This window comes from Bubalus bubalis, chromosome 3, assembly GCF_019923935.1.
Source record: "Bubalus bubalis isolate 160015118507 breed Murrah chromosome 3, NDDB_SH_1, whole genome shotgun sequence".
Classification (NCBI taxonomy): domain Eukaryota; kingdom Metazoa; phylum Chordata; class Mammalia; order Artiodactyla; family Bovidae; genus Bubalus; species Bubalus bubalis.
In genome coordinates this window covers 57,736,161-57,761,342 of record NC_059159.1, presented here as the reverse complement: position 1 = coordinate 57,761,342, position 25,182 = coordinate 57,736,161, and the positions used below count along the sequence as shown (strand labels likewise).

General features: G+C 38.6%; 1 protein-coding gene across 3 annotated transcripts in view; it reads left to right on the top strand.

The window, feature by feature from the left end:
• The window catches only part of STXBP4 (syntaxin binding protein 4), a 235,071-nt gene that overhangs the window by 180,581 nt on the left and 29,308 nt on the right, over nt 1-25,182 (top strand). For all 3 annotated transcript variants that reach the window (XM_025281286.3, XM_044939655.2, XM_044939654.2), the window contains one exon: nt 24,348-24,405. In XM_025281286.3, the coding sequence (XP_025137071.3) occupies nt 24,348-24,405 (58 nt within the window). The remainder of the gene's footprint in view (nt 1-24,347; nt 24,406-25,182) is intronic.

The window sequence follows — 25,182 nt, the reverse complement described above, 5'->3', positions numbered from 1 at the left end:
TGAGGTAATTATCCTGGTAGATAAATTTTTAAAAATTATTCTCAGCAAATAGTAAAAGACTCCATAATCATTAATGTATATATTTTTCTGTTTTATGTATTTCTTTTACCTTATATAGTGGTGTGCGCAGTTGCTCAGTCATCTCTGACTCTGTGATCCCATGGACTGTAGCCTGCCAGGCTCCTCTGTCCATTAAGTTTTCCAGGTAGAATACTGAAGTGGGTTGCCCCTTCCTACTATAGGGGACCTTCCCAATCCAGGGACTGAACCCACATCTTTTGCATCTCCTGCATTGGCAGGCAGATTCTTTACCACCAGCGCCACCTGGGAAACCCCATATTTTATAGTATATGATATATAATATATGTATGTATATATCTTTTATATATCTGTTACAGAACCACTTTATAGAATTGTAAGTATAAAGTTCTAAATATAGAAACAATATATATTTTTAAATAGCAAGTATTTTATATATATATATATTTTTAGAACCACTTTCTCCAATGTAGAAACTATCTTAACCAATCTTAATAGGTCCCTCTCTAGTACTCCATGATCTTAAACTGCTACCAGTTAAAATATATATCAGAGTTGATTGTTTCCAAAACGATTAATGCCAATTGTACTTGCCACTGTAAATTAATTGTAATTTTTGTAATTTGATGAAATGTGAATGTGGAAATAAAAAGTTGATTTTACAAAAACTAAGTTGAATGCCTTAGAGATTTGATAATGGTGAATTCATATTGTTATTGATTAGATGTAAGAAGGGCTTACCAGGTAGCTCAGTGGCATAAAGAATCTTTCTGCCAATGCAGGGGATGCAGGTTTGATCCCTGGGTCAGGAAGATCCCATGGAGGAGGAAATGGCAACCCACTCCAGTATTCTTGCCTGGAAAATCCTACGGACAGAAAAACCTGACAGGCTACAGTCCATGGGGTCACAGAGAGTTGGCTACAACTTAGTGACTGAGCACACAGCACAGATGTAAGAGTCATTTGTAACAGACTGAAGGAAAATTATAAAAGTCTAGAAGGATTCTTTTGCTCTTCAATTGTTTCACAACTGTTCTTAATTCTCAATCTACTTTGAAGAACCTAAAACTGGAAATGATAGCTGATGCATTTTGAGTGTGGTTTCTACAAGAAAAACAACACAGACCCCTATCAAAGGAGTGATCAATAAAGAAAAGACTAACCTAATAAAGATTGGCAATTGAATGTGTTATATATATGTTTTTATTTAAAATAAAATATATAAGTATAAAATAATATATCCACATATATATATGATACCTTAACTAACCTATGGTTAGTCTTCTTCTGTAGCCAATACAAAGGTAAACTTTAACTCAGCCTAAGTCCATTACCAAAATGCATTAACAAACTTATCATTGAATAAATGGAACCTTACAATAAAAGTTTACTCCTTTTCTTTCATGATTTTGATATTTAGATACTTCAAACAAGGAAAATGACTCTTTGAATGTGTTGAATTTTCTAACCATATGTGTTTTTCTAAGCATATTGTGTTTTTACACCCAGCCTTTGTTTCTTTGCTATAATAATAATAAACAAAAATGAAAATATTAGTCACTCAGTTGTATCTTTATGACCTCATGGACTGTAGCCCACCAGGCTCCTCTGTCCATTGAATTCTCCAGGCAAGAATACTGGAGCCATTCCTTCTCCAGGGGATCTCCCCAACCCAGGGATCAAACGTGGGTCTCCCACATTGCAGGCAGATTCTTTACCATCTGAGCCATCAGGGAAGACCATATAATAATCATATTGGTAACTTTTCAGAATACAATTACGTATAAATTTAAATCAACATTGTTACCTCACTTTTATTCTCAAATATAACCTCAGTTAAGGTTAATAAAGTATACTTCTCAAGTAGAAAATGATATAAATTATAAAGGTTCAACTCTTATTTTCTTAAATTCTCTTTACAATTAGTTCCAAACCTTACTCAAAATACTTAGAAGACACAAGGAATAATAATTTTTAATATTGCTACATGTTAAATATCAGTTCCTACTGTTCTATAAATTTAGCTGCAAGTATTTAATTATCAGTAATAATAATTCCTTTATTGACTATGCCAAAGCCCTTGACTGTGTGGATCACAATAAACTGTGGAAAATTCTGAAAGAGATGGGAATACCAGACCACCTGACCTGCCTCTTGAGAAACCTATATGCAGGTCAGGAAGCAACAGTTAGAACTGGACATGGAACAACAGACTGGTTCCAAATAGGAAAAGGAGTACGTCAAGACTGTATATTGTCACCCTGCTTATTTAACTTATATGCAGAGTACATCACAAGAAACGCTGGGCTGTAAGAAGCACAAGCTGGAATCAAGATTTCTGGGACGAATATAAATAACCTCAGATATGCAGATGACACCACCCTTATGACAGAAAGTGAAGAGGAACTCAGAAGCCTCTTGATGAAAGTGAAAGAGGAGAGTGAAAAAGTTGGCCTGAAGCTCAACATTCAGAAAACTAAGATCATGGCATCTGGTTCCATCACTTTATGGCAAATAGACGGGGACACAGTGGAAACAGTGTCAGACTTTATTTCTTTGGGCTCCAAAATCACTGCAGATGGTGACTGCAGCCATGAAACTAAAAGACGCTTACTCCTTGGAAGGAAAGTTATGACCAACCTAGACGGCATATTAAAAAGCAGAGACATTACTTTGCCAACAAAGGTCCGTCTAGTCAAGGCTATGGTTTTTCCAGTGGTCATGTATGGATGTGAGAGTTGGAGTGTGAAGAAAGCTGAGTGCCGAAGAATTGATGCTTTTGAAGTGTGGTGTTGGAGAAGACTCTTGAGAGTCCCTTGGACTGCAAGGAGTTCCAACCAGTCCATCCTAAAGGAGATGGGTCCTGGGTATTCTTTGGAAGGACTGATGCTAAAGCTGAAACTCCAGTACTTTGGCCACCTCATGCGAAGAGTTGACTCATTGGAAAAGACTCTGATACTGGGAGGGATTGGGGGCAGGAGGAGAAGGGGACGACAGAGGATGAGATGGCTGGATGGCATCACCAACTTGATGGACATGAGTTTGAGTAAACTCCAGGAGTTGTGATGGACAGGGAGGCCTGGCATGCTGCGATTCATGGGGTCACAAAGAGTCAGACATGACTGAGCGACTGAACTGAACTGAATAATATTTTCAAATTAAAATTCCATATTTAATAGTCAAATTGTGAACAGTGTGGGATGGCAAGTGGTTAAACTGAGGAGGTAATAAAATAGAGTATAATAAAGGACAGTGATCCAGTGGGGGAAATAGAGATGAAGACTCCCAGAATTTATAAATTAGGTTTTACTTTAATAAATATGTATTGATTTAGTTGGCTGCATCGGGTCTTGGTTGCAACATGTGGGATCTTCATTAGGTCACACAGAATCTTTGCTTGCAGCACAAACTCTAGTTGTGGCAGGTGGGCTCCAGAGAACGTGGGCTTCAGTAGTTGCAGCGTGTGGGCTTAGTTGCTACATGGCCTGTGGTATCTTAGTTCCTCAACCAGGAATCAAACCCATATCCCCTAAATTGCAATGCAGATTCTTAACCACTAGACCATCAGGCAAGTCTCCATAAATTATATCCTTAAAGTAGATTTGATTTATTGGATTTTTAAATACTGTTTTTTTGTACATATGCACAGATGTCTAATAAGTACAATGTCTGTGATCCCTAGCTGTAAATAGTTACACATCATTCTGTTAGTTTTGTGTTGCTGACCAAGTAGCTTCCTTCCAGAGCCATGTATGGTGCTTTGAGATGTGAGTATTATATAGCATCAGAAGTTAAGTCTTTGGGCTATCAGATAGAAGCACAACAAGAAGACGAACTTGGGCTCAATTCTGAAGAAGATCTTTGGACAATCAGACCTATCCTGTGTTTGCCATCACTACAGAGCCTGGAGAAATCATATAAAACATGTAGATATATTAGATGAAAATGAAACTGCTGAAACCCCTCTGTATGTCTGCCACAGAGCATGAGCATTTTGTGCAGTCGGCAAAAATCTAGGGGTTCCGGGGGGCTGAAATACCATCCTTGCTGTGTTTGCCCACCTGGATTTTGAGGTACAGCACTACATATCCTAGAGGAAGAAGTGCCATTTTATGATTTTCACAAGGCCACCAGCCTTCCAAGCTCCATACCTGAGTTGCATCAACTCAGAGGAGGTGGTGTTTTCTGGCACTTGCACATTTCCAACCCATAATGGGACCTTTTTTTCCTTTGTTCTTTTTAATGTCACCATAGGCTAGAAGGGGCCTTGTTCTTATTCAGGTTAGTCTGGCCTTCCATTTCCTTCCCACTAACACTAAGCGTCTGACTAAGCAAATGAAAGGAAATGAATTAAATATTCAACTCAGAAAATAAATTTTTTGGAACCAAATATGTTTTAGTAGGACTCAGTCCCCTCAAGGAGCTAGCAGTATATGGAAGGAGGGGAACAAAATAACTATGCAAATTATCATAATGCTAAATTGAAGATATTAACTATTTTATGAATGGTATAAAGTGCTAGTAGCTCAAAAGAACAATGAGGGAAATTGTTTTAAAATCAGGCAAGCATTTACAAGGAATGAAACACTTAAGATTTGGCTCTGAGAAATTTTGAATGGCAGCAGTGGAACCAAAAGGGTATTGTAGTGACTGGAAGATAAAAGTGAAACTGTCATAATTTAAAAGCACTGAAAAACTTTGAGATACAAGGTTGAAACAGATATCTCATTATTTATTCTGCTATAAGCAACACAGCCTTGAGAAAATATTGCAACATGACTTATTAACTATTTGCGCTGATACCCTAAGGTCCCCAAGGGCTCAGGCACACTCAGTCTGACAGACGTTGCTATCTTCCCTAACCTTAATCCACTCTCTTGTTGTTTTTGTTTTGTCATCTATGGCAGACTGATTGTCCTACCAGGTGTGTCATGCAGAAACTGTAAAGCCAGGTACTTGCTTTCTGAACCTCCTGCTCCTGAGGGTAGCCCATTCCTGGCCAATGACATATGAACGAAAATCTGCTTAGGAACTTCTGTAAAGCTTTTGATTAATGAATAAGGACAGATGGAGCTCAGACCACTTTTTTCCCTTTCTTCCTGTCTTCAGTATAGATATGTCTATAGCTTTGGAGGCCCTGCACCTACAAGGTTGCACTGGGGCAGAAATACAGAACCCGAGGCCTTGATGCTATTACCGGGCACACTCTAGGCTGCTTAACTCCTGCTTGTTTGCCCCCGTCGTTGGCTGGTCTGTCACTTTCACCTGAAAGCGTTCCTACTAATGTGCAACTCTTTTCCTCAATCCCTTCAGGCAATCTTGCTTTTACAAATCTGAAGATAATCTTACTTCTTGGGATGTGAATACTCAACAAAATATTGTTGAACATTCACCATGTACCAAAGACTATACTGTGTACCAGAAAGCGATACAAAGGTTTAAAACTCAAGGAACTCATGTTTGCCATGAAAGAGTGATAAGTGCTATGACAGAAACTAGTACAAACCACAGAAGTACCACAGAAGAGGGAGAAATGAATTCTGCCAAGGAAATTAGGGGAGGATGCACAGAGGAAGTACCATTTAAGTTGGTTCCAGCTTGATGAGCAGAAGTTTACAAGGCAGAAAAGAAAGGAAAATGTTAGTAATTTTAGACAGAGTTAATAGCCTGTGCAAATGCAGTGAGGAGTTGAAAGAGCATGACATGTATTGAGGAAAAGCAAAACATTGAGAGTGGTTGGAACGTTTTGGCATTTTTTTTTTTTTTATGAAAGACTCTATTTAAAAATGAAAATAGAATTAAACTCCATGAAGCTACTTGTATAATTAATAGAAGGTAGTTAATTTAAATTCTGTCTACTTTGAATTTATGAAAACATGAGCTGGTCAGAAATTTCTCTCTAGATTGTAAATTCATGTATTTAGATGTATGTGTTGGTGTATGACTTTCTAAGGAAATTAAAATATTAAGATTAGGAGGAGATTGCCTAAAGCAGAAGCAACATTTAAACACTTTTGAAGTACTTGTTTTTGTTATAAATACTTAAAAGATATTGCAAACAATCATTAAAACACATCATTCAGATCAGATCAATTGCTCAGTCGTGTCCGACTCTTTGCGACCCCATGAATCACAGCACCCCAGGCCTCTCTGTCCATCACCAACTCCCGGAGTTCACTCAGACTCACGTCCATCAAGTCAGTGATGCCATCCAGCCATCTCATCCTCTGTCGGCCCCTTCTCCTCCTGCCCCCAATCCCTCCCAGCATCAGAGTCTTTTCCAATGAGTCAACTCTTCGCATGAGGTGGCCAAGGTACTGGAGTTTCAGCTTTAGCATCATTCCTTCCAAAGAAATCCCAGGGCCAATCTCCTTCAGAATGGACTGGTTGGATCTCCTTGTAGTCCAAGCGACTCTCAAGAGTCTTCTCCAACACCACAGTTCAAAAGCATCAATTCTTCAGCGCTCAGCCTTCTTCACAGTCCAACTCTCACATCCATACATGACCACAGGAAAAACCATAGCCTTGACTAGATGAACCTTTGTTGGCAAAGTAATGTCTCTGCTTTTGAATATGCTGTCTAGGTTGGTCATAACTTTCCTTCCAAGGAGTAAGCATCTTTTAATTTCATGGCTGCAGTCACCATCTGCAGTGATTTTGGAACCCAGAAAAATAAAGTCTGACACTGTTTCCACTGTTTCCCCATCTATTTCCCATGAAGTGGTGGGACCGGTTGCCATGATCTTCGTTTTCTGAGCTTTAAGCCAACTTTTTCACTCTCCACTTTCACTTTCATCAAGAGGCTTTTGAGTTCCTCTTCACTTTCTGCCATAAGGGTGGTGTCATCTGCATATCTGAGGTTATTGCTATTTCTCCTGGCAATCTTGATTCCAGCTTGTGTCTCTTCCAGCCCAGCGTTTCTCATGATGTACTCTGCATATAAGTTAAATAAACAGGGTGACAATAAAATACATCATTAAAGATCATTACCTCAAATCAAAGTGTAAATGAAAGTGGGAAAATAAATTTTCTTAATTAGAAAATCTCTTTGAGAGATTTCACTAGTTCCCCCTTTTTTCATTCAAATTTGAGAGTTCTTAATTCCTTGAGTTTGTTATCCATCTTCTCTTCTGTTATTAATTAAAACAGATACATAATTTTAGAAAGATTTGCTGAAGCTCCAGTCCTAAAACCCCAGATTCCAACATAGTATTTGGCAAATCTCCAACCTAAGCACTTTTGTTATCAGGATCCCCAAATAGAACAGCTTTTCTTTTTGTTCAGTAATTTAGTATAGTTAAATGAAGGGGAAAGAAATACTTGGGGGCCTAAAGCTGGATATGTTGGTATAAAACTAAGGGGAGATTTGCAGAATTCACATGTGATTTACTGGGTATGGTTGTCTACATCAGTCAAACCGAATCAATATATAGAAATAAAAATCGACTGTTTATAATTGCAGGTGTTTTTATACTGAATTATCAGAAATTATCATCATCACTGATCAAATGAGATAATTCTCATATTTCTTAGCTTCTTTTGATACTGATGGTCCTTACTAAGTTCTGTTCGATTGAAAAATGCAAATAAGGAATATGTGTTCAGGCCTTGCTTTTTACATGACACCTGTTTACATGCTGTTTTAGAAAGTATGACTCTATAAGGCATTTGCAGAATAGACTCTGATTCATTTTAATAGATAGATATAGATGCACTTTAAAAGAAGATAGGAAAAACAATAGGATAAATTGTCTTAGAAACACTTTTTGCCCTCTCATCTCACAGAAGATTTACCTAAAGTGATGGGTTTAGCACTCAAAAGAAATTTATTTTTATTGTACTGATTAACAGATTTTACTTTTAAATGAGTTCAAAATCTTTTAAAGAAGAGTATGAATTTACCTCAGTGTGGTCAATCTAATTTCTGTCAAGTAAACTGATTTACCAGTGTGCAAAATTTAGATCCATTTTTATAATGTATTAGCTAACTCAGGCTGCCATGACAAAATACTACAGACTGAGTAACAACAGAAACTTTTTTCTCACAGTTCTGGAGGCTACAAAGTCCAAGGTCAAGGTACCGGGAACATAGGTTTTATTCTGTGGCCTCTTCTTTTGACTTGTAGGCAGCTACCATCTTTCTGTGTGCTCACGTGATCTCTTCTTTATTCACACATGAGTAGGGAGAGAGGGGTCAGAATCTCTTTTTATAAGACAGTAGTTTTATCAGATCAAAGCCCCACCTCTATGACACCATTTGTCATTAATTACTTTCTTAGATGCCCCCACTGCTATACACAACCACGCTGGGGGTTGGGGCTTCAGCATACGAATTTTGCAGGAACACACACACTCAGTCCATAACAACAGCAGAACTGTTAAGCAGGAAGTAGTTAATAATTGAGAATTCATATACTGTTTACATTTGAAAGAGAAGTCTGAGGACAACATTTTTTACTCTGCACAGAAGTTGCATTATTACAGAGTAGCATATTGGATGATGTCTAGATCAGAAGTTAAATTACTGACCTTCCATATAATTGACTCTATGATAAAGCTTCTTAACCTATTTTGGCATCAGTCTCCAATTTATAGCATTAGACAACTGAATCAAGAATTTCTAAAATCTCTTTCTACTCAAAAACTCTTTGATTCTGAGAGTTCTACTTTCAGTATGACTGAATAATCTCCTGACAGACTAACTGTCTTTCAAAACTCAATTATAAACCCTGGGAAAAACAGAAAAACAACCACTTGAAGCCTCTAGAGAGTAAAATCAGGCAGATTCTGGACAATAGTCAAAAAGTGGAAGAAAGAACAAACTGGGGATAAGTTTCTTGTTTGTTCCACTTTCAGACTGAGGGCAGGACCCAGGGCTGGGCCTAGAGTGAGGCAAGCAGAACCCTGTTAAGGGAAGCACTCACTCTTGGGTGCTGACTCTTCATTTACATGAATGAGCCTGAGGGTAAGCACCTTCTTAAATTTTGAACCATGGACACCTTGCTTGCCTCACTCTACTCCAAGACCTAACAGGACCCATGGGGCAGTAAAACTCTGATAACCTGAAGTCTCTATGATATAGAACTAGAATATGACATTTGAGGCAAACTTTACTAATGGAAAGTGAGGGAAGAAAAGTCTAGAGAGGAGACAGCCAAATACAGGGCCCCCAAATTCTGTGTATAAATTCCACTCGACTCTGTGACTGACCCCAACCAAGCCCAGAGAAGATTGCAACAGCCCAGCCAAGGGGGTATAGAAAACTGAACAGAGATTTCAGTCATTGCCCAAGAGGTAGATAGAGCCTATAGCTTGAGTCTGACCAAGTAAATCTCCTGCAAAATTGAAAATATCAACACTCTTCAGAGTAATTATAATGGAATTCAGAGTTTCTATCATATAACATTCATAATGTCCAGAATGTAAAACACAATTACTCAATGTAAAAAGAAACAGGAAAGTATGACATTCTTAAGCAAAAGGACAAAGAGCAGAGACGGACTCCCAAAGGATCCAGGTACTGGAAAAGGATATGAAAGTGCTTTTTAAAACTATGTTCAATGAAGTAAAAGAAAATATATTCACAGTGAATGCAAAGTTAGGCTATCTCAGCAGATAAATAGAAATCCTTTATTAAACTAAATGGAATTTCTAAAGTAAAAAGCATAATGTTTCTAAAAATTATGGTAGTCTGGGGAATGGTGGTAGAAATCATCAGGAATGGTATCCTTCTGGGGTGATGTAATATTTCGTATATTGATGGTGTTTTGGATTACACAGGTGTAAGCATTCGTCAAAAATCAGTGAATGTGCATTTAAGGTGTGTGCATTTTATTGTATGTAAATTAAATACCAAAGGAAAAATTCTAGATACACTCCCCAACTGAAAAAGTCCCTAAATCAGAGAATTGCCTACATCCTGACAAAGACACTCTGGTATGTGACTGTTGTCTTTGAAGTTCATTCAAAAGTGGTTATTGAGTGAATATATTCCACAGTGGTGAGCATTCCAGGTAGAAAGAACAGTATCTGAAGAACCATAGAAAGGAAGACGTCAATACTTGTAGGAGACTAGACAATAAATAAGATTACTAGGACATAAAAGTGAAAAAATAAAAGATTGAAGCTATATTTAAAAAGTGTTTTTTTTAATGAGGTTGTTTATATTGCTGTCTTGAGAGAGTTCCCTGTTATTTTTAATTTGAAAGGAATAATTTATATATAATAAAAATAAGTGTGCAATTCACTGAGTTTTGATAAATATATACAGTTACGTAATGCCATCATAATCACGTTAGAGAACATTCCCATCACCGCAGAGCTTGTTCACGTGCCCCTGTGCGCTCAGTCCGTTAGCCCTGGAGCCAGGCAGCCACTGATCTGCCTTCTGTCACTATAGTTTTGCCTTTTCGAAAGTTTCATATAAATAGTATCTTCCACTTAGTATAGTGCTTTTAAGATTCATCTATGGTATGTGCATCAATTGTATCAGTGTTGTTCAGCAGTATTGATTGATTGATATTCCACAATTTATCCAGTCACCACTTGATGGGCATTTTAATTCTTTTCATCTGGAGCTATTATGAATAAAGCTTCAGTGAAGATTCAAGTATGTCTTTCTTTGGATATGTGTTTTGAAAAGATTTTAAATGCCACAGTACAGATATTTTACTTTTTTAAGTGGTAGTCAACTATTCTGTGAGCACTAATATTCTTTGAAGAGGAGAAAAAGCAAAGTTCTTTTATTTGATTTTATAACTTTTTTATTTTTTTTTATTCTTCTTCTTATTTTTTTTTTACTTTACAATATTGTATTGGTTTTGCCATACATCAACATGCATCCGCCACGGGTGTACACGTGTTCTGAGTTTATAACTCTTTAATGTAATCAGTCTTGAGTTTGTCTGACTGCATGAAAGCTATTGTTTGAAAATTTTATCTGTTCTGCTAAAGTGTTTTTATTGCTTGTCTTTGCATCTTTTAAAAAATATATTTGATAAAAATGTAAACAAATCTTTTTAAAGGTGACCACCCAAAAGAGGGACTTCCCAGGTGGCACTAGAGGTAAAGAACCTGCCTGCCAGTTCAAGAGACATAAGAGACGCGCTTTGCTCCTTGGATTGGGAAGATCCCTGGAGGGAGGGCATGGCAGCCCACTGCAGTATTTTTGCCACGAAGAATCCCATGGACAGAGGAGCCTGGTGGGTTACAGTCCATAGGGTCACAAAGAGTCGGACACAACTGACACAAGATTTAACGCACATGCACGCACACGTGCAAACCTCCGAAAGAGGTTTTGTTCTTTTGATTTTTAAAAAATTTATTTGAAAGTAATGTGAAATCCTTTAATAGATTTTCCAATAATCACATTTTTAAAAAATTTAAAGACAAGGATGTTAACAGCAAAATGCTACATGATTAGGTACTAGTCATGCTTAGAGTTCCATTATTTGCCCTCTGGGTAGAAACACAAGTGATCTTGATTTAATTTCATCTGCTCTGTGATAGTGTTTCTAAAATTGCATGTCTGTTGGTCCTCTACTATCCTGTTGTCAAAATCCACAACTAACAGTTGTGCAAATATTTGTGTGAAAATCCCCTGGTGAGTACAAAGGCCTTAATAACAACAATAAAATTTCAAATATGTGCTGGATTCCCTGAAACATCAGCCTTCATAGGAGTCAAATTTCTGCAGTCAGTCAACAGTATTTCTTGAGTGCCCAGACTGTTCTGAATCTGGTCACCATTTACCAGTCCTTGGATAGCAGTCACTAAACAAATGTGAGTAGAAAAAGTGTTGAGTGAAGTTCCTAAGAGATCCAGGGCCTAGGTAGGTAAAGAGCCTGAGGTACTGCTGAGAATGTTTGGGAGATTACCCTGCTGGATAAGCATAAGGAGGAGATTTTGACCAGGGAGAGTTTGATGAGATTCCAAATCAGATTGAGAGACGAAATCTAGAAATTTCAATCCACTGTCTCTAAGCTCACTTTTTCTGCCCAAGTTTACTGTGCCTAAATTTAAGAAGTACCCTTTTATGTTTTCTCTCCCTCTCCCTTTTTATGTTTCTATTTTCCTAAATCAAGTTTGTCTACCTATTACTCTCAGTTGACTCTTGAGTTCAGTTCAGTCACTCAGTCGTGTCCAACTCTTTATGACCCCATGAATCCCAGTACACCAGGCCTCCCTGTCCATCACCAACTCCCGAAGTTCACTCAAACTCACGTCCATCGAGTCGGTGATGCCATCCAGCCTTCTCATCCCCTATCGTCCCCTTCTGCTCCCGCCCCCAATCCCTACCAACATCAGAGTCTTTTCCAATGAGTCAACTCTTTGCATGAGGTGGCAAAGTACTGAAGTTTCAGCTTTAGCATCATTGCTTCCAAAGAACACCCAGGGCTGATCTCCTTTAGAATGGACTGGTTGGATCTCCTTGTAGTCCAAGGGACTCTCAAGAGTCTTCTCCAACACCACAGTTCAAAAGCATCAATTCCTCAGCGGTCAGCTTTCTTCACAGTCCAACTCTCACATCCATACATGACTACTGGAAAAAACCATAGCCTTGACTAGACGGACCTTTGATGGCAAAGTAATGTCTCTGCTTTTGAATATGCTATCTAGGTTGGTCATAACTTTCCTTCCAAGGAGTAAGCGTCTTTTAGTTTCATGGCTGCAGTCACCATCTGCAGTGATTTTGGAGCCCAAAAAAATAAAGTCTGACACTGTTTCCACTGTTTCCCCATCTGTTTGCCATGAAGTGATGGGACCAGATGCTATGATCTTCGTTTTCTGAATGTTGAGCTTTAAGCCAACTTTTTCACTCTCCATTTTCACTTTCATCAAGAGGCTTTTGAGTTCCTCTTCACTTTCTGCCATAAGGGTGGTGTCATCTGCATATCTGAGGTTATTGTTATTTCTCCCAGCAATCTTGATTCCAGCTTGTGCTTCTTCCAGCTCAGTGTTTCTCATGATGTACTCTCCATAGAAGTTAAATAAGCAGGGTGACAATATACAGCCTTGACGTACTCCTTTTCCTATTTGGAACCAGTCTGTTGTTCCATGTCCAGTTCTAACTGTTGCTTCCTGACTTGCATATAGGTTTCTCAAGAGGCTGACTGTTTAGTTCAGTCGCTCAGTTGTGTCCAACTCTTTGTGACCCCATGAATTGTAGCACACCAGGCCTCCCTGTCCATCACCAACTCCCGGAGTTCACTCAAACTCACGTCCATCGAGTCGGTGATGCCATCCAGCCATCTCATCCTCTGTCGTCCCCTTCTCCTCCTGCCCCCAGTCCCTCCCAGCATCAGAGTCTTTTCCAATGAGTCAACTCTTCACATGACATGGCCAAAGTACCAGAGTTTCAGCTTTAGCATCATTGCTTCCAAAGAACACCCAGGGCTGATCTCCTTTAGAATGGACTGGTTGGATCTCCTTGCAGTCCAAGGGACTCTCAAGAGTCTTCTCCAACACCACAGTTCAAAAGCATCAATTCTTTGGCGCTCAGCTTTCTTCAGAGTCCAACTCTCACATTCATACATGACCACTGGAAAAACCATAGCTTTGACTAGACTACAAACAAAGCTAGTGGAGGTGATGGTATTCCAGTTGAGCTATTTCAAATCCTGAAAGATGATTCTGTGAAAGTGCTGCACTCAATATGCCAGCAAGTTTGGAAAACTCAGCAGTGGCCACAGGACTGGAAAAGGTCAGTTTTCATTCCAATCCAAAAGAAAGGCAATGCCAATGAATGCTCGAACTATCGCATAATTGCACTCATCTCACACGCTAGTAAAGTAATGCTCAAAATTCTCCAAGCCAGGCTTCAGCAGTACATGAACCATGAACTTCCAGATATTCAAGCTGGTTTTAGAAAAGGCAGAGGAACCAGAGATCAAATTGCCAACATCCACTGGATCATGGAAAAAGCAAGAGAGTTCCAGAAAAACATCTATTTCTGCTTTATTGACTATGCCAAAGCCTTTGACTGTGTGGATCACAATCAACTGTGGAAAATTCTGAAAGAGATGGGAATACCAGACCACCTGACCTGCCTCTTGAGAAACCTATATACAGGTCAACTGTTCCAAATAGGTAAAGGAGTGCATCAAGGCTGTATATTATCACCCTGCTTATTTAACTTATATGCAGAGTATATCATGAGAAATGCTGGGCTGGAAGAAGCACAAGCTGGAATCAAGATTGCCGGAAGAAATATCAATAACCTCGGATATGCAGATGACACCACCCTTATGGCAGAAAGTGAAGAGGAACTAAAAAGCCTCTTGAAGAAAGTGAAAGAGGAGAGTGAAAAATTTGGCCGACTTAGTTGCAGACAAATAATAGTGTCCAGTTCAGACTATCTAACATATTGCTGATAATATGTTGTCATTAACCAGAGGAAATCAAGCTTACTTGACAGCAGCTTTGCCACTCTTAGTTACTGAATTCAGTCTTGCTGAATGGAGAAGAAAGGAGAAGATGCAGTTCATTTTCCCTTCTGATATGTGGATTAATTCATGTTCAGCAGCCACTGACCTCTTAATACCTTTATTATTGTAACAGTGGCAGTGCTTTAAAGAAATCCTGTTAATCTTTGTACACTTAAAAGTAATTAGGAACACGCACACATTTAGGCTTGATTATGCAGAGAGATCTCTAGTGAAGAAAGTTTCAGTATGGTTTATGCCAAGTTCTATTAGTGCACAGAATGAAGTCTATGTAATTGATTTTAAGCCAAACAAACCTAAACCAGATCATTCCCCCAGTATTGTCTGAATGCCCAGAGACAATACCCAGTGAAATCCCACATTCTCGCCTTCAGTCTGGGTCATGGGATGAAAGCTAGCCACATAGGAAAGAACATTTCAGCTCGCTTCTCGAATGTCTGCATATCAGAGTTCAGGGAAATCACCCCATGGTTTTAACTGTAAAAATAACTGCCTTTTGCATCTATTGGGAAAAGAAATGTAGAAAATAAATGTTAGCTTTTTCCATCTTCCTAAGTGGGTATTAGGGTAGAAGTTGCCCAGAAAGAGTGACAAGATAAAGAGGACTATGAACCACCAGATGACTTCTAGGAATATTTTTACCGTTTTGTTCCTATAATATATTATAGCTTTTAACCTGCTCAATGAGTAACCTCTAATTGGAAAAAACTTGTCTAATTATGTTAACATTTAAACTCCTGAATTTGAGACATGTAAAATATCATGTATGAAATGAGTTGCCAGTCCAGGTTCAATGCACGATACTGGATGCTTGGGGCTGGTGCACTGGGACGACCCAGAGGGATGGAATGGGGAGGGAGGAGGGAGGAGGGAGGAGGGTTCGGGATGGGGAACACATGTATACCTGTGGCGGATTGATTTTGATATTTGGCAAATCTAATACAGTTGTGTAAAGTTTAAAAATAAAATAAAATTTAAAAAAAAAAATAAATAAATAAACTCCTGAATTTGAGACATACAAATATAAAAACATAAAATCTTCCTATATTATATAGTCATTTGCTTTTTTGTTTGTTTAAATGATAATGTGTGTTGTTGTTATTCAGTTGCTAAGTCATGTCCAACTTTTTGTGACTCCATGGACTGCAACAATGCCAGGCTTCCCTGTCCTTCACTGTCTCCTGGAGTTTACTCTCAAACTCATGTCCATTGAGTTAATGATGCCATCCAACCATCTCATCCTCTGTCACCCACACTTCTCCTCCTGCCCTCAATTTTTCCCAGAATCAGGGTCTTTTCCAATGAGTCGGCTCTTCACATCAGGGGGCCAAAGGATTGACTGGTTTGAGCTGCTTGCTGTCCAGGGGACTCGCAAGATTCTTCTCCAGCATCACATTTCAAAAGCATCAGTTCTTTGGTGCTCAGCCTTCTGTATGGTTCAGCTCTCACATTTGTACATAACTACTGGAAAAACCATAGCTTTGGCTCTTTAGTTCCTCTTCACTTTCTGACGATGTATGTGACCATGTGTAAAAAATCAGGTCACAAATCCAAAATTGTCTGTGAATATAGAGTTTATGCCAGTCTAATGTTAAGGAGTGTTTAAAGCACAATTCAGGAAATCTATATAGTTTTTTAATAAATTATTTCCTTAGAAAGTTTTTATACTTAAAATACTATATTATTTGGTTATTTATAGGTTACAACCATCTCTCAGTATAATAGATTCCTTTTTCATAGGAAAATTAGCTAGTACTTCTTTTAAAATTGGCACTGCCAGTCATACCTACAAATTAATGTGTACAATTGTAAATCTAACATTAGAATTTCTCTAAAATAGGCTGCTTTGTGTTCAAGCCTAAAAATTATTTCAGTTTCTTTCAAAAGAGCGTTTTTCTAGGTAATAATGCAGAATTTGAGATGTTGAGAGTTTTGGGTTTTTTTTTTTTTAGTTCTTCAAAAAATTAATCAAAATACTTTTGGACCATTTAAAAATATTGATTGTTAGCCATGCTAACAAAGTTAAGGCAATGGGAAGCAGTACGACAGTAGTTAAGAGCATAGGCTAGCACCACTTTGCTTGGATTCAAATTGTGACTGTACCATTATTAACAGTATGACAAGGGGCAAGTTCTTAAACCTCTTTATTCCTTCAGTTTCTTCTCAGTAAGATGAGGTTTAATAATAGCACCTATCTCAAATGATTGTTAAGAGTAAACTGAGTTAATACTTACAAAATATTTTTATAAATTTATAAAACATCTGATAAATACATAGTTTATTGTTAGGATAGTGATTCTCCACATTATTAGAGACTGACTGGTTTCATGTAATCATCTTTTGGACAAAACAGTATTTTCCATCTATTCTATTTGAATTTTGGAATTTTCTATTAGGACCAGGGAGATAAGAGATGGGTTCCACAGTGGTTAAACTGGAGCTGGCTAGTACCAGCTTATAAGAATTTTGTGAGCTAATTGTGAAACATAACCATTGTTAACAATTAAAAATTACGTTAAAATTTCAATTTAAATATTTTTTAGAAAAGAAGAATAAATACTCAAAACTTACCACTTCCTAATTATTTTTCTTATCTTTGTCATTGAGGTTATTTATGTCTCTTATGTCTGGGAAATCTACATTGTAGGGTACTACTACTCATTTCTTCCCAACTCTGTAGTTCATTGACATCACATAAGTAGCTTGAAATCAGTCATTGGTAGGAGTATTTACACCACAGAAATCAGTAAATACTGTAAATTAGGGATCCTTCTGCCCCCAAAATCTCATTGTTATACATTTATCATCACACCACTCAGTGAGTGTCAGATTGTCCCACTGGTTTCTGTTATTCTTTTACTAAATGTTAGCATGAGTGAAATAGAGATGATACGATTTCCTGTATTAAGAGAAGATTGTAAAAAAATATTGTAGCATATTACTAGAGATTTCCCCTGTAGATAAACACCTTTCCTGTATTAAATGTCCAGAATACTCTATGTCTGTAGAACCATAAAAGATGAAGACAGAGCTATTATTTTTCTTACTCTGAGTAATAGCAGTCTCCTTTTGTATATCATTGCATAGTTATATATTCTTTGATAAGAGCCTCATGATAACCCTGTCAGCTAGGCAAGATGACTACTACTCTCACTGTCATACAGACTCCACAAGATTATTACTTTCCCATGGTTTTTCCGTTTATAGTTGAGGAATATTACATATAGATTCAGATTTTGTGACTGCAAAAAAAAATTTCACTATGTGATGAATGTTACATTCTTTAGTGAAGCTTCATTAACTGTGAGTTAGAGATTCTCTCTCTTTTTTCTCATAGCCACCTTTCCCCGACTTTTTTCCCTCTCCTTTCTCTTTTTCTCAAGATGGTGCATGCGTGCTAAGTCACTTCAATCATGTCCAACTCTTTGCAACCCTACGGACTGTAGCCTGCCATGGGATTCTCTGGGCAAGAACACTAGAGGGGGTTGCTGTGCCCTCCTCCAGGGGATCTTCCTGACCCAGGGATCGAACCCAGGTCTCACGTCTCCTTCATTGGCAGCCAGGTTCTTTACCACTAGTGCCATATAGGAAGCCCTTTCTCAAGATATCAGATGCTAAAAGTCAAATGTGTTTGAGTTTTTATAACAATTACACTAGCAAATGTTTTTTCAGATAGATTTGGTTATTTGAGCTCTCTGAGACTGATGCTGTTGTCTTTGTTGTATTTTTAGAATTCTCATTCTCCGTCATTTTTCCCCATCCCAGCTCCTGCCATCATCTGTGTGAGTCCACCACCTTTACTGTCCAGTTCATTTTGTCCAATGCCCATTTTTCCCCAGATTACTGTGGTCTTCCATTCCCACCACAGCCCTTGGCACCAACCGACAGTGGTTCAGACTCCTGGCTCTCCCAGTCAACCTCCCAGCTTTCCAGCTCAAAACATGGTTTACTACCTTCAGTGAGATCTGCTTTCTCTGTCCTTCAGCTTCCACTGTTATTCTCATCTTCTTATTCAGCTTAAAGTCTGGGGCCCATTATTCCAATTATTCTTACACATTCCCTTAGCTCACCTGGTGCTCTCTCCTTCCATCCCATCATTTAACAAGACTGTGGGCCTCAACAAGCTCAGTCTCTACCTTCTGCATAATATACCCATGTAATACCCATGTAATGAGCAACCCTGCAGTCACACAACCATAATTCACTATATTCCACTAGATCTTTTAGTGTGTAGTTACCTTAAAGCTCAGCATTGTCTCTGGATCTGGTTCTGTTTGTGATTTTATCTTTTGGCAATGGATCTTTTTATTTCCTCTTGCTTTTCTGTGTCTCATAATTTTGATTGTCATTCACTGAAGGTACAAAACTATAGGGACTGAGGCAAGTGTTATTTAAACTCAGATATGGGTCTGTCTTCTCTGTCAGGCCTTTAGTGTGGGGAGGGTTATTCACCCTCATTTGTAGGCAGGCTGGTTTTGCATTTTGTTTCTAGGCTTGTGCTAAGCTTGCCGCAGGCTTCTCATTCCTCCAGTGCCTGCCTGCTGGCCTCCTGTGCTTCAGTGAGGGCTAGGGTGCTGGGGGTGGGGGCCCTCAGTATACCCCAACTCAGCGCATATTTCCTGTCTGCTCTCTCGCCTTCCCCCAGAGCAGGCAGTTCGGTGCCAGTTGATGCCAAGTGAGCGGTGGATGGGGGGAATGGGGGCTGTAGGAGGGGCTCTTGGCTTTCCTACTGCAGTCTCTGGGTTTTAGGCAGGCTCTATGCCCCAGTCTCAGGGGCAGGACTTTCTCAGCCTTCCTGTCCCTGTTGGCGAGCTGCTGAGTGCTCGAGTAGGCTTCCTGCCCCCACCTTGTGGAGGTCAGACTGTGCTTCCTTCGCATCAGTGCGGGGCTCCAGATGTGGACGGTCTCCTTCCCTCGCGTCTCCGCTGACCAGTGTCAGTGCAGGGTGAAGACACCAGGTTTCCACCCCCAGGGCAAAGGCAGTTTCCTGCGGCCTGGGGGGGACTGGGGCTGCGACAGTTCCTTGCCCCGCCCCCAAGAACAGATGAGCAGCCTTGTGTCACACAGAGTCCCGTCCTTGTGGGAGCTGGAGTGGCCCTTGCTTCTCCAGCTGCAGCCGCTATTACTTCATGTCAGAGGAGGATCCAGGGTGTGGATGATATGCCTGCTGCGCCCTTGCATCTGTGCAGGTCCTGCGTGCACCCGCACCGCCCAGAGACCCTCTGAGGTCTCCTGCCCACCCTCAGTCTTTCTCATGAGAGAAAGCAGGCTCTCTTGTATCTAGGGCTCTGGGAACACCAAACTACCTTGCTAGCCGATAAGCAGGCTTTACAGGTTGATTACAGTTTTAGCTGTCTTCTTCTTGCCTCCTTTTATGGCAGCACTTCTTCCTGTGCTCTGCCAAGAGAGAATGAGTTCCCATGGCCCGTCTTCTCTCACGGGGGCTTACCACCCTTTGGAATCCAGGTCAGCTGAGGGTCACTCAGTGAGGAGCCAGTCTCTGAGCTGTGCGGCCCTCCCCGTGTAAGGTCAGAGCAACATTCTCTCGCAGCTTTCCTCATCTTAAGCAGCAGCAGATCTGCTTCCCTTTTAAGAAACTTTCCATTTTCACAGGGCCTGCAAACCCTGTCTCCCCACCCAGTCTCCTGTGGCTCCCCTTCGCCCTCCCAGAGCCTCTGCACTTCCTGTCACACTGCAGCCTAGGGCGTTCTTGCCCACATCTGTACCCGGGTGACTCCAGCAATTCCAGAGATTCTTCCTTCCTCCTTCATCCCTTTCTCCAAACTGTGCATAAAACACTTTCTCGTTCTTCCTCACAGCTGGACAGTATCCCCGTATCTGACATGTTGTCTTTAATCAGTCCTCAAGGGTGGTTATTTAGATTTTCAATCTTTTGTTTTTATAATTAATTATCTTGTACATAAAGGCTATCTGTAAGATAAATTCTTAGAAGAACTGCCGGATCATATAGACCCAGTTCAGGCGTTTCCCTGGTGGCTCAGATGGTAAAAAATCTGCCTGCAATGCAGGAGACTCATCTTCAATTCCTGGGTCAGGAAGATCCCCTAGATTCACTGTGTGAATTCACTAATCACAGTGACAACCCACTCCTATATTCTTGCCTGGAGAATCCCTTGGACAGAAGAAACTGATGGGCTACAGTCCATGGGGTCACAAAGAGTCAGACACAACTGAGCAGCTAACATTTTTCAACCTAAGTGGTTAAGAGTTTGGACTCTACTTTAATCTGCCAGCTGTGTAACCTTGGGCCAGTAATGGAAGCTGTCCATGCCTGTTTCCTTATTTGTAAAATGAGAGTAATAACAGGACCATTAAAATTGTTGTGAGACATGAGAAAGTCAGTACATGTGTAACAAGTGTCCAGCATATGGCCACTCCATCATTGTGAACTATTGTTATTGGCATTTAAAGTTTAGGTAGATCTTGACAAGGTTCTCCCATACATATGTGATCATTTTATACACCCATCAATATGAGAATATTGCCTCTTCATACCCTCAACACAATGTCTTATTACACTACTTTTTACCCTTCACTAACATGATGAATATGGCCTTTCATAATAGTTTAATTTGTATTTTTCTTGTGAAGAGTGAAATTAAGCTTTTTTTTGTATTTTAAGTATGTTCATGTCTTGAATGTTCTACATGTTCTACAGACTCCTATTTGTCATTTCTTTTACTGATTTGTAGAAGTTATTTATGTATTAAGGAGTTGAACTTTTGTCTGTGCTATGAATTACTCTTTCAGAGTATTCAATACTTTTTTTCCTAGTACTTATTCTTATTTTTTATGATGTCTTTAATTATGATTACTTTTTTAATGTTCCATAAGACCAGGGTCCAAGTTTATTTGTTATTCATTATCTATCAAACACCAAGCAAAATGCTGAACATATAAAATTAATCAATTACAAAAAATGATCAATAAATATTTAATGAATGGACCAAATATGACAAAGAGAACTTTAATACATAAGTAGACTGGGGAAATGGAAGGGAGCTATTTTGTATGGATGTGTGAGGAGTTTGGTTTTGGATACACGGAGTGTTAGGTGACAGCCAGTATTCTAAGTTGAATTTGCAGGAGACTCCTACTTTGGCAAAGTACTCATGAAGAGTACACTGGAACAAATGATCTGTGAGGGAAAGAATGTTATGTGAGGGTTCATAAACAAATACTTGCAGTCAGAAACAATAGTTGTCATAACACTTTTAAAGCAAATAAGAAAAGGAAAATAAGAGCATTATATATTTACAAGTATAAAGATGTGGGGAATGTAGAAAAATTTTAATGCCTTGGGTCTATTGCTAATATAACAATTATCAAAAAGTATTTAGATAATATGTTGTATTTATACCCAAATCACTTACTATGAAGTGATGAAAACCTTTACTATGGGAAAATTAAATCCATCATAGTTATACAAGCTTGTAGAAATCAAAAGTGCCCGTTCTCTATAAAGTAGGATATTTGGTTTATCAGTATATTGTGGGATTTGGTTTATAAATGGACAGTGATTGTGTTTTCCATCAATGAACTCTTACTGAAATATAGCCGCTATCACTTTAATCCCCAAGTCTGTTTTTTCAGACTGTATTACCTGCATGAAAAAGAAGAAACTATGCTGTTTCCTAAAAGGAAATACTGTTTTTTCAGAACAGATAATTTATTCTAAAATACTATTTAATTCACAAGAATATCTTGATGGCTACAGGCATTGATAATCATTTTGACTTATATAGATATGAACTGGTACCTTTAATAAATCTGTTGTGAAGTTATAGTTCTTGTAATAATTGTAAGAAAATAGTCAGACAGAAACTTTATTTAGATGGCATGGGGATGTGGTATCCCAATGTCAATCTCAAATTTCAAAGGGTCCTATGGATTAAAAGATACTATCTTTAAAGTATGCATATTTTTTCTCCTCGTTTTAAAAAAAAAAAAAGACCTGTGATTTAAGATTAGAAATATGACTGTAACTGCACTTGACAGACAAGTCATTTAAAGAAAAATCTTAGTCGCATGAGAATGACTTTCTACTTTTAGCATGTCTTTGCCTTATTGATTAGCATTCCTGGCATTTCTGAACATTTTTGTCATAAAAGCATGGTTTTTGTGTATAGTCATCAGATTCTTCCCTTCAAGTGAGAGACTTGTCAATGAAGAATGAAGTGATCTGTAACAAAAGATGCAGAAAGCGTAAAGAAGATAAATCTATATGAACTGGAGCAGCAACGGCGGTTGATCACGGCCTGTCTGACTGAATGTGTGCTGGCCATGAATACTAGCAGAGATGTATACAGTGTCACTTCAGGGGCTTTTAAGAAACCAGTCATTTGCTCATGATGAGTCCCCAGAAATGCTTATTTTCTACTTAAAATAGAAATATTTATTCATTAAGAAGTAAAAGAAACTCCTAGGTGGCCTGTGTTAATCTGCAGAGGAAATAATTATAGAATTTTGGGCCAAGGTCTTATTTTATACAACTTGTGTTAAAAAGATTGGAGGTAAATATAAAGCTTGTTCTGTTTTTCTTAGTTATAAAAACAGCATACTTAGAGCTGTTCTCAAAGAATTCAAAGTAAATGGTGATCGAGTAAGATTTTATTTCATTCATAGTTGCTCTTCCTGATTTTTGCTCTGCTGCTTGTGAGACTTTGAAAGTGAAGTCAATGGTTTGTTGTTATAGCTTAATTACTTTCTAAAGAAGTAAGCTACCTGTGCCATGAGTCTGTTCTTTGGCAGAGGAGACTTCAAAGGAGACTTGATAAGTCAGTACCAAAGACTGATCCAATTACAATCCTTAAGAGTACTCAGGGGTGGAGCAAAGGGATGGAAACCCTGTATTCTAAAGGAGTACCACCCATGTATGAGCAGTAAACTCTTTGCAACCCCATGGACTGTAGCCCACCAGGCTCCTGTGTCCATGGAATTTTCCAGGTAAGAATACTGGGGCGGGTTGCCATTTCCTTCTCCTGGGGATCTTCCCAACCCAGAAAGAGATCAAATGTCTCTTGCACCTTTATATGGGCAGGCAGATTCTTTACCACTGGCAGCACCTGAGAAGGCTGACCTACGCATAACTGGAATATAAGTGAATGGGCTGCCTCAACCTGAACCTGTTCTATTGGCATGATGAGGATAAAAATGTACTCATTTACAGAAATATGGTCAAATAATTGCTTGCTTACTTCAATCTGCATTTCTTTACATCTGACTAATTATTCTCAACCCCATTACAGAAATGGAAGCTAAGTTTAGCAAATTATTTGGCCATTTATGTTTAGTCCACAAAATTCTTAACGAAATAAAATACCACAATCCAAGGTAAATCAATTTGCTAAGCTTTCAAACTTCATAAGGTATTTTGTCTTGTGCAAGAGCTACTTGCAAACTCCTGCTGATCTGGCACTCATATAGCAATTCCCTGTAGAACTGAGCGAAAGAATGTAAAGGGAGCCAATTAATGAAACTTTGAGCCCAAATAGATAAGCAGAGGCCATCTTGTCCATCCTTCTACCTCCAGGCAAAAACCATCCGCTGCACCACAAGTTTTGGCGTGAATCCTGCTGACAAAAATGCTCACCACATGTAAATGACGAGTCATAATCCATTTAATGCAACTAAAGCAGATTGTTAACTGAAGACTTATTTATTGTGTTATGAGATGCTGAATATGAAAGCTCATCTGAATTGTTTTAATTCCTCCTTTCTAGACAATTATTTTATACAAGAAACATACTCAAATAATTGTAAAGCAGTGGGAATTCTGTGCCCAGGAAATAAAGTTATATTTATCATCTTATTAAATGTATTTTTTGTTTCCTTTCCCTGTAGGTCTACCTTACGGGTGGGAGGAAGCTTACACAGCAGATGGAATCAAGTACTTCATCAAGTAAGTACAAGCATCCCAACCAAGTAAGCAGTTTTCTTCACATCTGGAGAGAACCTGGAAGTTGCAGAATAATCAGTAAAACCAAGAAACCCTCTTGGAGGTTACAAAAATTAGTAACAAGAAATGAAACTTCACCATTTTCATCTCATGTGATTTAAATGTTAATATCATTTAGGGAGGATAAAACCTAATAATTAGTTCAAGGGAAACATCAAAAAATTGGAACAAGACTGTCATTTAAACCTAAATGTTACTACCTGAATTCATTTCTGGCTAAAAGTATTAATATTTATGCAAAGTTAATATCTATTGAAACAATCTGTTTTGTGTCTTAAAACTTATTAACAATAATACTAATAACAATCAACATTTTTCATGCTTTACAGTATACACAGTTCATTCATTCTGCAAAGATTCTTTGAGCATTTGCTGCATGGCAGGCAATATTCCATACTATAGTGAAATATATAGACTGTTTCTCTGATATTAGGGAATTTACTTAATAGGGAAGAAAAACATTCAATATATAACTGAACAGATAAATGAGACAGTATAAGAACAGATTCCATCTCAGTGGATTCTCAGAACATCCTTCATGTATAGATGAAGAAAATAAGTACTAGAGTAGTTGCCCAAAAATCCACAGCTAACTAAATCACCAAACCAAAAGAGAATCCAAGTCTTCTGCCACCAGGATTCTTTCTGCTGTACTAGACTATCACTGATAGAGACCTTTCTTTTAAAGTCTTGACAGAAATGCGTTTTCTAGCTGCTGGC